The sequence below is a fragment of the Lipotes vexillifer genome, unplaced genomic scaffold (genome assembly GCF_000442215.2).
Source record: "Lipotes vexillifer unplaced genomic scaffold, Lipotes_vexillifer_v1.1 scaffold1691, whole genome shotgun sequence".
Classification (NCBI taxonomy): Eukaryota; Metazoa; Chordata; class Mammalia; order Artiodactyla; family Lipotidae; genus Lipotes; species Lipotes vexillifer.
This window is the reverse complement of record NW_006789046.1, coordinates 1,337,156-1,353,600: the sequence shown is the minus strand read 5'-3', so window position 1 is coordinate 1,353,600 and position 16,445 is coordinate 1,337,156. Positions and strand designations below refer to the sequence as shown.

At 50.5% G+C, this 16,445-nt stretch overlaps 1 protein-coding gene across 2 annotated transcripts in view; it reads left to right on the top strand.

Annotated features, from left to right (window-relative positions):
- RPTOR (regulatory associated protein of MTOR complex 1) overlaps positions 1-16,445 on the top strand; it is a 353,659-nt gene that overhangs the window by 254,679 nt on the left and 82,535 nt on the right. For both annotated transcript variants that reach the window (XM_007462338.1, XM_007462339.1), the window contains exons 9-11: positions 375-519; positions 8,343-8,418; positions 14,443-14,544. In XM_007462338.1, the coding sequence (XP_007462400.1) occupies positions 375-519; positions 8,343-8,418; positions 14,443-14,544 (323 nt within the window). The remainder of the gene's footprint in view (positions 1-374; positions 520-8,342; positions 8,419-14,442; positions 14,545-16,445) is intronic.

The following is a 16,445-nucleotide window of genomic DNA, read 5'->3' as shown; positions in this document are numbered from 1 at the left end:
GAAGTGAATCGTGCATCAGGTCGAGAGCAGTGCTGCAGGGCGAGTTCAGAGAGGTATCTGCTCGGGTCCTTAGTGTTTTCGGCGCAGACTCAGGGTTCGTCTGCCTTCATAGTCACACACCATCCATATTTCTTAAAACCCAAATTACTACTATAGTATAAGACACGTTTATGTTTTTCTGTGACGAGTTGGTTGGGTTCTGCTGTTTGTTCACATTGCGTGTGTCATGTAGGTGCTGCCAGTGGAGAATGTGCATGTCAGTTCCAACCTGCTTGTTGCAACTTCTGGTAGAAGGACAGTAAATTTGTATATTTGGCTTTAAATGCTGGACGTGAGTCAATGAAGTCACCTTTTTATCTTTTCTCTGCCCTCAGATCTCTTCCAAAAGCTCTTCAGACAGGACCTGTTGGTGGCTAGTCTGTTTCGAAATTTTTTATTGGCGGAAAGGATCATGAGGTCGTATAACTGCACCCCAGTCAGCAGCCCACGCCTGCCCCCCACGTACATGCACGCCATGTGGTAAGTGTCTCTCCTCAGACCAGCATCAGATTCTCTAAGGAGCATGGTTTTCCCGTTTCTGCGATAGTCCAAGTATAAGGGAATTATTTGAACAAAATAGGAAGACGTGGCTCCAAACGTGGAGGCCTGAGTGGTGTACACAAGTTAATAAGGTCGACCATCAGCTCTGCCTAAGTCCCCTGCAGAAGTGCAGGTGCCTCTAAGGGTCATCCAGGGCTGAGCGGGACCAGTGCCTACAGAGGCCCTGCAGTTCATAGCTCAGGGCGGAGAGGGCCTGTGGGTGAGTTTCTGACTCTGTAGGGATTTGTATTGAGGAAAGAAACTGCCAGCTGAATTCATGAAGTGTATCCAAGATTGCTCCAGAGAATTAAAACTGTTGGGTTCGTGACCAGTTAATTTGCATGCTTATTTCACACATATACACACGCTGTCACACACACACACGCACGAGTGTGATCTTTATGATACTTGTATGTTGATTATAAATTTCCTTCAAAACTGGATTACTGGGACTTCCCTGGTGGTCCAGTGGTTAAGACTCTGTGCTTCCAACGCAGGGGGCCTGGGTTCAATCCTGGTCAGGGAACTAGATCCCGCATGCTGCAACTAAGAGCCCACATGCAGTACCTAAAGATCCCACATGCTGCAATGAAGATCCCATGTACCAAACTAAGACCCGGCACGGCCAAATAGATAAATAAATATTAAAAAAAAAAAAAACTGGATTACTGCTCTTTACACTACTGCTAGTAGTAAGTACAGTATGATAACAGCAGTAATAATGGAAATTGTTTTGAATCTAGACATTATATCTGAAGGCGTTTGGTTTCTTCCTGTTTCCCTGCTTTTGTGACACAAGCAGTATTTGAGGAAGTACTAAAATGGGGCAGCAACAAAGGAAGATGTGTCTTAGTCGTATCCAGAGAGAAATCCTAATACAAAATATTTTAAAAGAGTAATTCACTTAGGTTTAGCCCTACAAACCATTCTATGGTATATTTTCATGGTCAGGTTTATTTTAGGTAGTGATTTTTTTTTTTTTTTTAATATGTGCATGACCACTTTCCCCCGACTCTGTAAACCCAGAGAACTAAGAAGGAGGTGGTAAACTCACCTGCTCTCATCCACTCAAGGAAAATCAGGAATTAATATTCTTATCTGTGAGATAAATCAAGATGCAGTATGCTGGCCAAGCACTAGACTATAATCAGAAATCAGGTTAAAACATGCCTCATCCATATCCTTTGGAAGAGCTTATAGAATAAACTGGAGAAACAGAGAAATAGGAGTAGACCACACGAAGAGTCTCTGTGCAGCAGTTTAGATCCTGTGTGAACAGACTGGCAGGACAGCAGACGCAGTTTCCTTCACTCCATGAAGATTAAAACTGGGGAGGTGGGGTTGAAAAGCCTCTCTAATGCTTAGGATAAATAATTAGAAAGAAAACCCACATTTCTGAAGAAGGAGATCCTCAAAACAGCCTTATCCTTTAAGTAAAGTGATGCCTTAAATTCTATTTTTTCTGAACCAGGTTTTTATAAAACATTTATTATTAAAAAGGAAAGAAAAAGAAAAAAGAGCTGGACAGGGTCAGTGCTGCGACTAGTCATGGATGGAAAACTAGTTAAGCCACAGGAAATGGGCATCACACCAGCTGCCCAGTGTGAATGGCCTCCTGGGTGACTGGGGCCACTGGCCAAGCAGTTCCCCCCTGGAGGAAGAAATACAGGGTGGACGCGAGGCGCCAGCTTTTAGCGAGAAGCGGCCCATGTCCTTCCCTCCATCTGCCCACCCCACCAACAAGTCCGTGGGACAGTCTTCCTTCTTGTGCATGTTTCTCTGGATATAAAACTGCCTCCTCTAAGATGTGCTCAGCTGCAAAGAGTAAAAAACAATGTGTTGTCCCAGAGAAGAGAGTAAGGAGCGCAGCCTGAGCAGAGAGCAGACAGAACAGACAGGGAAGATGACAGCAGGAGAAGGGGACCCAGGGAGGAAGCACGCAGAGATGGCTGGTGCGGAACAGTCACACCTGTCTCTCTTCATCATCCCACAGATTCTTCTCTAGTATTGGCCTCTTAGAACATTTCTGAATTCTGGGATTTGTATAAGTGCTGTTTAATATAAGGTCCAAAGTCTAACAGCAATGTCTCATAATCCCTCCCGTCTCTGTTACTGATACCTTTCCATGCCCTCCTCTAAAACTAGGAATATGGCCCTCTTGCCTGCAAGTTTAGCTCTCCATGAATCTCATAAAACAAATCCTCATTTGTATTTATTTGTTGTACAGAGAAACGTGAGCTAACACAGCAACCCACAGAGGCCCAGATGAACATGTGGAAAGCCTCCCGGGTATCCCAGGGCACATGGAATTGCTAGCAGTCATACATGCACCCTTGGGGTCTTTCTACTTCCCTGGTTCCAACCTCCCTGCACATTCTAGGGCCCCTTTGCAGCTGATATGCATCCTGAAGACTTGAGTACAATCTAGCCCCTCAGCCTGCATGGTCCTCCATCCTGCAAAGCGCACTGTCTGTGGCCTGCTACCCTCCCCGCTCCCTTTTAGGCAAATCCTGGTTGTTGCACGTTGGGTTCTGTGGGAAGCGGACTCAGAGGTGGGGGTCAGCATTAGGATGCTGTGAGGGAGCGCTCTGGGGATCAAAGCCCTGGACAGGGAGGCGGCCTGACCCCTGACGCAGCCTGGACCAGCACATTCCCAGCCGGCATTGTTGGACCTTGACATCTCCCGCTTCACTCCAGCCCCTGCTGCCCTGTCCACTTTGCATCCACCCATTCCAGCTCAGGAGAGGGACTAAGCAGGTTGCTGAGGAAGAACCAAGGAACGGGACTGGTGAGACAGTCAGAGAGGCTTTGAAAAAGAATGCCGTTTGTCAGAATATTAGCTATAAAAGGGGAAACCGGGGAGAATCCCAGTACCTAACAGAATGGGGATGTAATTGAAATACATATATTTGAAAAAATGTAAGCCATCTTAAAACTTTGTGAAGATTATTTATTATTATACAAAATATATGTTAAATGACAAAAACAGAACACCAGACTCTATCAGCAGTATAATTACCTCTATGTTATGCATGGGAAAAGGGCTGGATAGAATTATAACAAGATGCTAATACCAGGACAGGAGGATTGGAATGAGAATGCTCCCTTTTAAAAGTTGGTAGAGGGCTTCCCTGGTGGCGCAGTGGTTGAGAGTCCACCTGCTGATGCAGGGGACACGGGTTCGCGCCCTGGTCCAGGAAGATCCCACATGCCGCGGAGTGGCTGGGCCCGTGAGCCATGGCCTCTGAGCCTGCGCGTCCGGAGCCTGTGCTCTGCAATGGGAGAGACCACAACAGTGAGAGGCCCGCGTACGGCAAAATAAATAAATAAAGTTGGTAGATATTACTTTTGTAATTAAAAATCTACGTGTAGATGTTTTAAGCCTTTGAAACACTAAAAGCTATTTTTTTAAATTAAGTTACTAAGGTTGAAGTCTCCCTTGTCAAAAATGCAAAGCTGGAGACAGAAGAATCATTGTGTGCTTCTTTGCATGAAAAAAAATGTAACTAGTAGAATTCCCTGAGCTTTAGTACCTGCACTTGATCCCATTTGGTATTTTTTAAATGTAGGAAAAGCTCATTAAAATCCTGAGTTGGAAATCATTCACATGCGTTAGACTCGTCCCATATTTGTTACTGTACAGCAAACCAAATGGGATTGTTACTGAAACAACAGTTGCAGGGGTAATTTAATTTAACAAGTAGTTGCATACTCACTATGCACAGGGCACTAGGAGGCCTTGTAAAGAACATAAAAAGCCGTTCTAAAAAGGTATGAAATCATGCCTGAGTATTTATTGAGTATCAAGCACTGGCGACCCAGCCTGGACACATTGTGCGTTTCCAGGTGGGCGTCACGCCCTTGCACACCCAATCCTCCTCGTGTCACTGCAGACACAGACTCAGGGTCGGACCTGTGTCCAGCTGCCGCATTTAACATGGCCCTCTGATTGGACCGTGCTACCGTGTTGTAGATCTAGGAAGGAGAAAACCACTCAGGGTGAGTGACAACTTTTATTTCTTTATGACATCATGTAGAATTGTCTCATGCCAAGTCAGAGACCAGAAATACTTGGTGTAAACACTGGGTCAGGCAGCTGTATAGGGCATGCAGCCACGTTGAGGGCCACTGACTTCGTTAAGATGGAAAGACTGCCACATGTTTTCCCTCCTCCCCTGGGGGTAGTTAGAGGTAGTGGTTGGAATATCAGTTGGTAACACCAGATCCAGTGGCTTTACAAATGGGGATGTTCCTCTTTTTCCTGTGTAGCTGAGTGGTTCACGGGAGGGACACGGAACTCTGCTCTTTCCCTCAGCTGTGTGTGGTGCCTGGTCTAGGGAGGCTGGGGATGTGGTCTCTGTCCTGGGTGGCAGGTGTCCAGCTCAAAGTCCTGGCCTTAGGGGAGGTGGGAGAGCGGAGGGAACAGGCAGTGGGCTCAGATGCAAAGGCCAGAGAATGTGAGGCCCGGAAACCTGGAAGGTCATGCTCGCCTGCACTCAGGTTTGCCAGCTGCCCCTGAGGTCTGAGGCGCCGCATGGGCTCCTTGCCAGTGAAGCGTTGCCGTGGGCTTTCAGCAGAGCTCCTTCAGGTGATGAAACACTCAACAACAATGCCCATAGCTCTTTCTCCCTCCTCGTAAATAGACGAAAATGTGTACGTCCCCAGGGAGTGCACAGCCAAGGTAGTCGGAAAGAGCATTTGGAATAAATAATTTGCCATCTAGTTACTATATTCCTTGGGTGGTGATGGAGAGGTTGAATTTTCAGCAGGGGGAGGAAGGGAACAAAGCCTAACAAAAATTGAGGTTAAAACACAAAGTCATACACATTCACACTTTGCTTCAGGCAGGGGTGCCAATGATGAAATAAATGCTCAGCACCCGGCTTCTGTTTAATTTTTGATGCAAAGCCACCAGGGAGCCGTTTGCCTTCACTTTCAATTTCAGCAGGTCCTGAAACCATGCATTTCTCCATGGTAATAACCTGTGAGTTCCTTCCCATCGAGCGAGCCTGGCTGGCTGACTGATCGGTGCAGATGGAGCCAGGCGCTCTTGGAAGGCTGTCCTCCCAGCCCACTCATTGGGTGCCTGCCATCTTAGGCCCATTTCCTGAAAACCCTAGCTCTTGCCTGGATGGCACGTTCTCCAGGCCGTGATTCATCGGCAGCCCACGGCTCAGAGCCCGGCTGGTCTGCGCCTCAGGGTGGGGAGGCCCGGGATCCTCCCTCCCTGGGGGCGCAGCCTGTGCGGCTGGTCACAGGGGCTGTGGGAAGTGTGAACGCGGACACCTCCCAAGTTCCATGCTCGCCTGGTTGCCACGGCTCAAGGTTTTACAGGATTTGCTTTCCCACTTTCCCTTAGTGAGAATCCCAAATTAAGACTCCAAGTTCGTTTTGATTTTACCCTAGAAAATGTAGCCACTTTTAACCAACTTGAGTAAATGCTCAGCAGAGGGTACCGTTGTGCTGCTGAAAAGCCTGCCATGTGATCTAGGGCTTGATGGGAACTCTGAGGTCCCCAACCTGACCCTCTCCTTTTGTAGAGAATCAACGACCACAGGCCCCAGAGGGAGGCCGGCTAGCCCAGTGCCAGCCTACTGCTCTCTGCCGGCATCGGCCTGGGGCTTGCTCCAGCCTCACTGCTGGCTGGCAGTCTGTTTGGCCACTCGGTGTCCAGTAGATCTTAGGTGTTCTCCCACGTCCTCTCCTTTCCTCCTGTCCTCCTCGGTGCCTTGAACTGAGTCCCTTGTCCCCTCTCAGTTAGACAGCTGTGCCCCTCCAGTCATGGCCCTGCCTTGCTCCCGGTGACAACAGGCGAATCCCTCCTCCAGGGCTTCCTTTCAAGCCAGCAGTCTCCTCTGAGCTGCTTTTCTGGCACAGAAGAGTGCGGCTGGCGGGGACTCAACCCCACTGAGTGATTGGACGGACCCAGGTGGGGGGCCAGCCCTGGGGAGCCAGCAGGCCCAACGGGCCACACTCAGAAGATTTGCGCCCAGGCCCCGCTGCAGCTGCGTCAGATTTTGTTTCACTCCTTGGAAAGGACTGAGGTGGCAGCAGTAGGTCTCGCTAGGGCAGCCTAGTTCCTCTGATACTCTGTCTAGGACGCCCCAGTAGGGACGTCTTTAATGGGTTATAATTCTTCTTGCCTCGTGATTTTGAGGAGATGGTTCTGAAAGAGGGCACAGAAACCAGCTTTACAGAAGGTGCAGTTTCGGGGTGCCCACTGTGTAGCAGCTGTAGCAAGACCACCAGCTGCCCTGGACCCCCTCTGCCCACATCACCTCCCCTCAACTGGTGCACACTTTCTTCTAACTCTTGAAGTTAAAACTTTTTATTTGATTAAGTTCAAGGAATCTTTATAGAGCTTAATTGCAATAACTGACTTGACTTCTGTCTTAACAGAGAGTAAGTGTCTCCCTCAGTGCTGCAGAATAACCATTTTGCCTGCAGTCTGAGCACTTATTGAGCATATGGGAGCTATTTATTGCCCACACTTTGAGGAACTTTTGATTATCTCCTGATTGTCTCTTAATTAGATTGGTGGGGGAAGGGCGTGCTTGTGCAGAAGGGGCCAGTCTGGGAAAAAAGAAATATATTCCACATATTTGAAAAATGAAAACGAGTTCTCTAGTCTTTTGTTCATCTTACATTTTTACTGTTTTTCTGCATGTTATCATTTTTCATTCTTGTTTTGATCCTTTATGAAGACCCATGAATAGGTGCCTCTTGCACGCAAACAGGCAGTTATTAGTCTAAATAAACCTAAGATGGAATCCTTGAGTGTGTCAGGAAATTGCACTGGGAAGAGATTGCAATACCGGAAACTAAACCCCTTGTTCTGACCATCACTTTCTTTCCACGAGGAGCACATTTCTAAAAGAAAGGGGGGGTCAGAGTGTGAAAATCATTATATCCTTGGGAATCCGCACTTGGATCTGGGACCACAGAGAAAGTAAGAGGATCGTTTGTGTCCAGTTTAGAATCGGTGTTAAACATTGCCAGGAAATAGCAGGCTTCTGTGTGTGTCCCTCCGTGTCAGCCACCCTCCGAGGCCTTCATGGGACCCTGTGTGGGAAAGCACTATCTTTAGCCTGCCTCACAGGTGGTGAAACTGACCCTGGGAAGGTGACACCATGACCCAGTCGGCACCACCTTGTCTTGCGCATCTTGTAAGCGTGCGGAGGTGGGTCCGGCGCTACAGGAAGTTGGAGAAGGTGGCCAGGACTACTCATCAAAGAGGCTGCTGCATCCCCAGCATACAGAGCACCACCTGTCTTGTCTCAAGTGGTTTGTGTTGGGCACAGGTGCCGACCACCCACAGAGGGGTGCAGGGGCCTGGCAGTGGGTGGGCCGAGGCGGACCCTTTCTCCCAAACCCACCTGGCCCGTCTCTGGTGAAGCGCCTTGGCCTGACCACAGCCTTTCATGGCAGGTTTGTGTGTGATGCTGCCATGGTCCGGTCACCCAGTGCCCCAGCTGCCATCAGCATGGGCAGGCTGCCGCGCTAGGTGGGCTCAAGTTGGGGGAAGAAACTGCATTAGAAAGTGGACAAGTCTCTTATTTTTTCTGAGCTTTTTCTCCTTTCAATTTGAAGAGAAAAGCTGTCATAAACAAAATGGCTTTAGCTAGCTGAGAGTTCCTCACCTCCTGTGCCCTTCACCAGCAGCTCTGCCCCGACTCAGCCACCCACGGGCTGCTCTGCTGTTGGGTCCCTCTGGGTGAGCCCGTCAGTAATGCTTTTTGGGTTCCTCTCTGCTCTCTCCCCAGGCAGGCCTGGGACCTGGCTGTCGACATTTGTCTCTCCCAGCTGCCGACCATCATCGAAGAAGGCACGGCATTTCGGGTGAGTCCTCCCAGGGCATCCTGCGTGGTCCACTGCGGCAGCTGCTTCTCTGGCCACCTGGTCTGCAGAGCCCCTGGTCGGGTGTCGGAGACAGCCCTCACCCACCTGGGAGAAGATGCATTATCCAGAAGCTTAAAAGATTGCACCAACCAGGGGTTAAAGTTAGATTATGAAATGATCAGCTCTTAAAAACATCTTCTCTACAGTGTTGAGAGCTGTCATAGGTCTGCTTTTCTTGATGTGCACTCCCTGATCCCAGGTTCTCAGCCTTTTTACCACGAACAGATGCTCTCGACTTGCGGCCCTGCTGCCCAGTGGCCAGGTGAAGCCTCTAAGGCTGAGGCTTGGCCCCGAGGGGATGTCTGGTCCCCATGTACTTTCCTAGGTGGTGGTCTGGTCATCCTCAAGTTAATGTTGTTTCACTTGTGGCTCCTGAGGTAGGCAAATCGACTCTCCCCCCACCCCCCCGGGGGTCGTTACATCAGCTCACCAAGAACCCCCTGTTGCATCCCCCACACATACAGCCCCTCCTGTTTTCATTCAAGATTTGTTCATTTGATGAGCGTTTGCTGTGCGTCAGACACCACGTCTGGGTGCACGTGGGTGAGACCCGGTCCCTTCCCTCAAGTAACCATTGAGAAAAGAGAAAAGCCACCCATCGAGTTAGAGCACAATTAGATCCCCCATCTGACCCTCCAAGGGACCGGGCAGGTGTTCGGGACTGGGGGAGCGGTGGGGGGAGCTGGGAGGAAGCAGGTAGCTCCAAGCTGTCCACTGAGGGGACGGGTTGGAGGGTGGGACTTGGAGATCGGAGTCACTGGCCTTTTCTCCCCACACTGTCGTCTCCGGGCCCCATTGGAGAGACCACAGTGGGCAGCTTAGCCCCCCGGTGCCTCAGTTTCCTTGTTTTAAAACGGGAACTATAGTTGTATCCAATTCAAGGAGCACGTGAGGACTGGAGGACAGAGCCTGGCATGTGGTACATGCTGGACACAAGGGTTCCTGGCCCTTGGTGTATTCACAAAGCCCTGACTGCGGCCAGAGGCACCCACGTCTCACTGCAGAGGTTTTTAACTTTCAGTGCACATCACATCAGTAAGATTGAAAGGGAAGCTTTCAACCTAACTGAGTCAGGGGCCTGGGTGCGTGCGTGTGTGTGTGTGTGTGTGTGTGTGTGTGTGTGTGTGTGTACACATGTATTTCTGTGGGGGTGTATGTGCATGTATATTTGTGTGCCTGCGTATATCTATGGGGTATGAGTGTGTGTGTTCTGTGTGGGGTGTGTATCCGTGTACATGTGTGTACGTGCGTGCATGTCTGTGACGGAGGGGGAGGGTTGTATGCATGTGTGTTAACTCAGGTGATTTCGATTCCCCCCGAGACTGGGGTAACTGGGCTATGAGGCCCTCCCTCTCTATTTTATCTTATCTTTCCTCCTTCATTGCTTGAATTTTTTTCCCATTTTATTATGAACATTTTCAAACCTACAGCAAAGTTGGAAGAACTCTGCATCGAGCACCCGTGTGCCCACTGCTGGGTTCTCCACCAGCACTTGCAGTGCCTGCTCCAGCAGCTCGCCGCTCTCCACCCACCTTTCCTTTAACGCACTTACAAGGGAGTCGAAGCCGGCCTTGCACCTTGAACCCTGAAGTGGGCGCCGGCAGGGCCTTCACTTGGCTCTCACCTATATGTTTGGCATTGCCTGGGAGACCCTAAACCCTGAGGCAGGGACAATTCTCTGTGGGGAATAGTCCTGGCCTCCAGCTCCTCACACGCTCCACCTCCACAGGGACAGGGCCTGTCACCACAAACATGTGTTCGGGAACCTCATTCAACTCATGCTTTTTTTGTGCTGTGTGCCTGGTTTTCCTTTGTACCGTAAGGGGTCGGAGCTGCACACCTCTCAGATAAAGCCCCACGGTTCTGTCCTCACCCCTCCCTCCAGTGCCAGGCCTCCTTTCAAGCGTCTTCAGCTTCATTTCTCATCTACTAGATTCAGGATTCTGCCTCTGGGAATAATCTCACCAAATTGTCACTGGGAGGGGTACCTGGTGGAGGCCACATGCTAGCTGTTTTATTTAGTTTTCATTCTTTTGGAAGCATAACATACACATAGAAGATTGCAGGCATCGTAACGTGCAGCTTGGTGAATTTACAAGTTGAGCGCACTCGCGTAACCAGCACCCACTTAGAACATCAGCGGTCCCCCGATGCCCCTCCCGCTCTGGCCACCACCTCCGCCAGGGTGTGTGCTGCCCTGAGGGGTTGGTACTTGGGTAAATAGAATCCTTGTGTCTGGCTGCCTCCACTCAATGCCAAGTTTGCCCTATTCACTTGCAGCTCACTCCTATCACAATGTGGAAACCCCAAAGGTCATGGTCTATCCCATGGACCTCACGAACTGTGCTGGCCACTGCCCAGCTGAGATGCTGGAGCCTGAGACAGAAGGAGAAATCAGTCATGCTGGGCCTGTCTTTCTAAGAAATTTTGATATTTTGTTCATTATAGATTTTTATATTAATTTTTATTTTCTTAAATATTGCATTAAGGTTTTTTTAATCTCAATTACTATGTTTTTTGGTGCCCCCTTAAATTTTGTGCTTGAGGCGAGTGGGTGGGTGTGGCCAGGTACTGCTAATTCCTCGTGCTCTGGTGCGTTAGTATCAGGTGTGCACACGAGGAGTGGGATTTCTGGTCACCAGGTGTGCATATTTTCAGTTTCAGTAGAAACTGCCAGACAGTTTTCCAAAGTGGCTGTGAGTCAATTTTCAGTCCTTCCCACGATGTATGAGAGTTTTATTTGTCCCATGTCCTCATCAATACTTGATGTTTTCCACCTTTTTTTTTTTCATTTTGGCTATTCTGGTTCATTATGTAAAGGTATTTCATTGAGATTTTATCTTGTATTTCCCTGATGGTTAATAGAGTTGGGCCCTGTTTCGTGTTTTTATTGGCTTTTTGAATATCCTCTTTTATAAATTGCCTGTTCAAGTCATGTGATCATTTTTCTTTTGCGTTATCTGTTTCTTACCGATTTGTAGTGGTTCTATTTATATTCTGAATACGAATCCTTTGTCACACATTGTGAATATCTTCATTCTGCAGACTTCATTTTCACTTTTTTAATGTTTTTACTTGATGAACAAAAGTTTCTTGTTTTACCATATCCAGTTTACCAATGTTTTTTCTTTTATGGTTAGGGCTTTTGGTATCCGTTTAAGAAATCTTCACTTACTGTGAAACAGCCGACATAAGTGTGTTTGGACTGGGGATGGCAGGTGAGAAGAGTAGAGTGTGTTGAGATGAACTAGCTCTCCTCCCTCCCCACAGTGGCCTCACAAGTCACGGTGGATTGGCCCCCAGGGTCAGGCGCGGCTCTTTGTGCCCAGAGCTGGCCTTTCTGCTCTTAGTCCTTCACGCTTGGTGCCTGTCTTCAGACCCCCCAGCCCGTCTGACACATGGGCTAACCACTGGGTTGACCACCTGGCATCAGAATCGTCCCAGGAGGCCCAGGCCACATGGCCACGTGACTCAGAGCCTCTGCCCACGATCTGTGAGCTCTCCTCCAGAACACTCATCCTGGGTTCTGCTTCTTCCCCACCCCCCCAAGAATCTGCACAGTATTTCCGGGAGGTAATCATGAAGATTTGGCCCAAAACATCAACTCTGTGAATAATCTCAGGCACTCACGGGGCAACTCTTGAGCTGTTCTGTGAAGTGTTACTTAAAATGCTGAACCACACTTATGGTGGGGTGCTGATCTGATCTGTCATCTTCCCCGTGGCTTTAAGAAGCATGACAAACCTCACAACATACTTCGATGGCAAAGGCTCTTCCCTCTTTGTCAGCTTTAGGTGAAAAGATCAGGAATGTTTGTCATTCGGGACGGAGCGGCTTCTTCAGCAATGAGCAGTGTGTTTGCATCCATAAGGCAAAACTAAGTGAAGGAAATGGGGGGAGGTGGAATTATCTGAGTTTCCCAACTTGCCCTCCCAGACTGAAGGTCCCCCTCACTCAGTACAGCTGGGGAGGGAGCATTTAACAAGATTATTGTTTTTAAACCAATTTGTGAATAACTCACACTTAAAAACAGGAAAATCACTTTGGGGGCCCCATCCCAATCCCCAAGTTGCCCTCCAAATTTGATTAACTTCACATACACTGACTTTGCAAGAATACGCATTCCTAAGTGTGAAAGTCCTCTGCCAAATTCTCATGCGACACTGACTTCTTTACAAGGGCACGCACCATGGCTCTGACCACCAGGCCCCTCTGTGGAGGGTGCAGTGGGAGCACGCCTGGTCTGGCTCGCAGCTCTTCTGGAGCCCTGCCCACGGCTTGGAGTCCTCTATGCGCACACTTCCACACGTGCGGGAACCTGGGGTTACAGCCCGCATCCCTGCCTTCCCACCCACCCTTCCTTACACAGACACCCGCTTTCCTCCTGGGGAGACAGAGTGGGACAGAGAGGAGGGGGCTGGAGGCAGAGATTTGGAATTCTTTCTGTCTGGAGTTCAGGGACAGCAGAGCTGCGTATTAAGTGGAAATGCCTATGTAAGACAGAAAACCCAGCAGTCCTACTGCTTGGTCTCTCAGTTCCCGGACCTTCTGACAGCCTGGGCCCCTCCAACCTGAGCCGCTACTTCTGCAGTTTCCCTCGTCCTCGTCATCCCACTAAAGGCACCCCCTCCGCAGTGCCTGCGCGAGGACAAGCCACCCTCCGCACCCCCACTGCCAGGCTGGGGAAGCCCACTGTGACCTGCTGCGGTCACTACCCTCCAGGGGCCTTAAACGCTGTCTGGCAGGCTGCCCGGACATATCTCCTTCCTTCCCGTCCCCTCTCCGCTCACTCTCCCCTCCACCCACAGCACCTCCTTTTCCCACCTCGCTGAGAGACAGGAGCGATAGAGGGATCCTCTGTAAGTCCTGCCTCATTGGCCTTTGTCCTGCATCCTGGCCCGTCTGTGTTGCATCTCCCGCTCCCAGCAGTGCTACCCCCAACCTGTGTGCCAGGCGTCCACTCGCCAAGGCCCTCGCCCAGCACCTCCCTCCTTCATCAGCAGTTTCCCCCTCTTACAAATACGCCCTTATTCTCCCACCTTTAAAAAGAAATTCCTAGTCACGTGACCCCATCCGATTTCCCGCCCCCACCTCCCCATGTCTCTCCTTCCCCTTTGCAGCCAGATTCCTGCAAAGAACTGTCTATTCTTGAGTCTCTGAATCATCTTTTCTTCTGTTTGCACCCAGTCCAGTTGTGCTTCTGCCCAGTACCAGGGCCCTCCTGTTACATCCTTAATGGTCTCCAGGTCCCTCCTTGTCACCATCAGCTCTGGACCTTGGTCCTGCCTGACCCTCTACAGTCATGGAAGGTGCCGACCATGTCCTCCCCCTAAAACACTCCTCCCTGGCATCCTGGCCACCACCCACTCCTAATCCCCCTCTGCTGGCCTTGCCCTTGTGTCTCCATCTCCTTGGCCTCTCACTCTTGGGGGGCTCCAGGGCTCAGCCCGGGGTCCCCTCTGTTTCTCACTTAACTTTAAACTAGATCTGTCTCTCCAGCCCAGACCCGTCTCCTGGACTGCGGGCTCACGTGGGCCATCGTCCCCCTGATGTCTCGGTCGGGTGTCCAGTAGGCACCTTAAACTGAGCGTGTCCAAGCTGAGTTCCCCACGTGCTCCTCCCAAACGTGCTCCTCTTTCAGTCTTCCCGCCTCAGGTCTTGGGACCCCGCTTCTGGGTGTTTAAACCCAAGCCCCGGCATTAACCTTACTGCAACCCTCTCTTACCCACACCCAGTCTGTCCATGCAGCCTCTGGCTCTGCCGTATGAAACGTCCTGGTCTGACCATGTCTCACCACCTGCTCTGCTATGGCCCAGCCCTGTGTCCCCTCGCCTGGATGGTGGTGGCCGAGTGGAGTCGGGGCCTCACAAACACACATGGCTGAATCGATGGTGGGGGCGGCGTGTAAAGGCAGAGCCGGGTGAAGAAGGAGAGCCCCTGACTAACCCTCTGCTCGTCCCACAGCACAGCCCCTTCTTTGCTGAGCAGCTGACCGCCTTCCAGGTGTGGCTCACGATGGGCGTGGAGAACAGGAACCCACCTGAGCAGCTTCCCATTGTCTTACAGGTGAGTGTCTCCAGGTGAGCCAGATTGATGAGGGAGCTAGAAAACCCCGCAGCCGCCCGGGAGGGGACTAGTTTATTGGGGCTGAGTGTGCTGGTGTGTGACAGCCCTCCTGCTTTGGAGTTAATGCCTCCTTGTCTCCCAGGCTCACCTGGCGAAGTCACTGAAGCCTCTTCCCCCCCCCAGTTAAACAGTGATCTGGGCTGTCGTCAGCTGCCCTCCCCTCTCCCCCCCAGTGCTGCTGCCAGCGAGCTCCGTTCCAGCACGGCTCTGGCGTCAGTGCCCCTTCTCTTTGGAATGACATGAGATGCAAATCAACTTCAGAGAAAATGGGAGAGCCTGAGCAAATTACACACGCAGGTCGTGGCACTGCTCCCGGCACCTGTGGGTTGCTCACTTCCAGGGGGCTGTGCCCCGCTGTAGCTGTGGGCTGTTGCACTCTCTGGCTGTGCCGTCAAGCACAGTCACCCGTGTGGCCTGTGTCAGTGTTCATGCGGCACCTGGTACCGCACGAGTGGTTTGGGAGATCAGTTCTGTGGGTCTCACCCAGCTAAGTTTTGGGTAATGAGATGGCAAAATACCAAAATTCGTCACAGGCAGGAAGTTTAGGAAGTTTTCACAGAACTTTTGTTTCAGTTAATGTATATTTATGGGGCAGGTGTAGGGACCAGGTCATGACATAAGCAAAGCTGTTTTGCTCTGAGACAGTGCCAAATGAGATTTAAAACCACTGTCAGTGTAGACACCAAGGCCTAATAATTCACTTTAGGCCCTGGAAGAGATTGTATCCAGTGGGGATGAGGCAGTTGAACTTGGGTGAGAACTGTGGATGGTTGTGGGAGGGGCCGTGCCTGCAGCAGGAGGGGTGGGCATTTACGTCCGTGTCCAGTTAGGAAGTGAGGTCTTAAATTCTGAGAGCTGGCTGGGAAGACCATCACCTTCCCCTCAGGAAGCTGATTAGGTTGCTTTGCCTCACCTGCCCGAGGACGAGGCCTTGCCACCCCCCAGGAGGGCCCCACTTTCTCACCAGGCTGCTGACCACATCTCGCAGAAGTACCATTCATCTTCACTGGGCCCAACGAGCTCTCTGAGCGGCTCCCGCCGCCAAGGACAGTTTGAAAAATAGGTGAACGGCTGATCCCTGTCCCACCTGGAGCGTGGCGGGCCCCCTCCCTGCATGGTCTGCTCTCCCGCTCTGTGCTGACCGCATGGTGGGCTGGGAAAGTGCCTATGACAGAACTAAGGTCTCATCTGGCTCAGGACTGTGTGCCGGGACCCAGGCAGCAGAGCAGTGAGAGCAGTTTGTGCAGTTGTGGAAATGCTACCACACAGCCTTGTCCTCGTGGCTTGATAATTACGTGGGCACAGGGTGTTGGCCAGGATCCTTCCCTGGAGATATTTTGGTGCTTTTTCTGTCTTATGACTGCTTATTTTCTGACATTGTGAAAAGAATGCAGAAATTATTAGTATTCCTCATGTGTGTTTCTAGATTAGTTTGACTATCTTGAGTTTGCAAGGTGAGCAATAAACAAATTTTCAAAACAAAACAAAATGAAAAGCAACGATAACAACACAACAAAGAAAACTCGCCATTTGGCAGGAGCCCACGAGTTCTCATGCAGCGAGTGGAAGGCTGACAGGCAGGGCTATGGGACAGCAGTGACCGGTTGGTTGCTGTGCTCCCCAGCTCCTAGGGTCATCCGAATTTTCATGAGAGGAGACTGTGGCCAGCCTCCACTGACCTTCCTATTATTTCAATAATGTGGTAGATAAAATTGGTCCTTTCCAAGCAGGGGCACGATGCCCAGCACTGAATCCTGCCTGGCAAACAATCCTGTTGTAAATGGCCTCCTATTGACTTTTTCTTTAATGTCCCATTTACAACCCACACGCCCTCAGGGAAA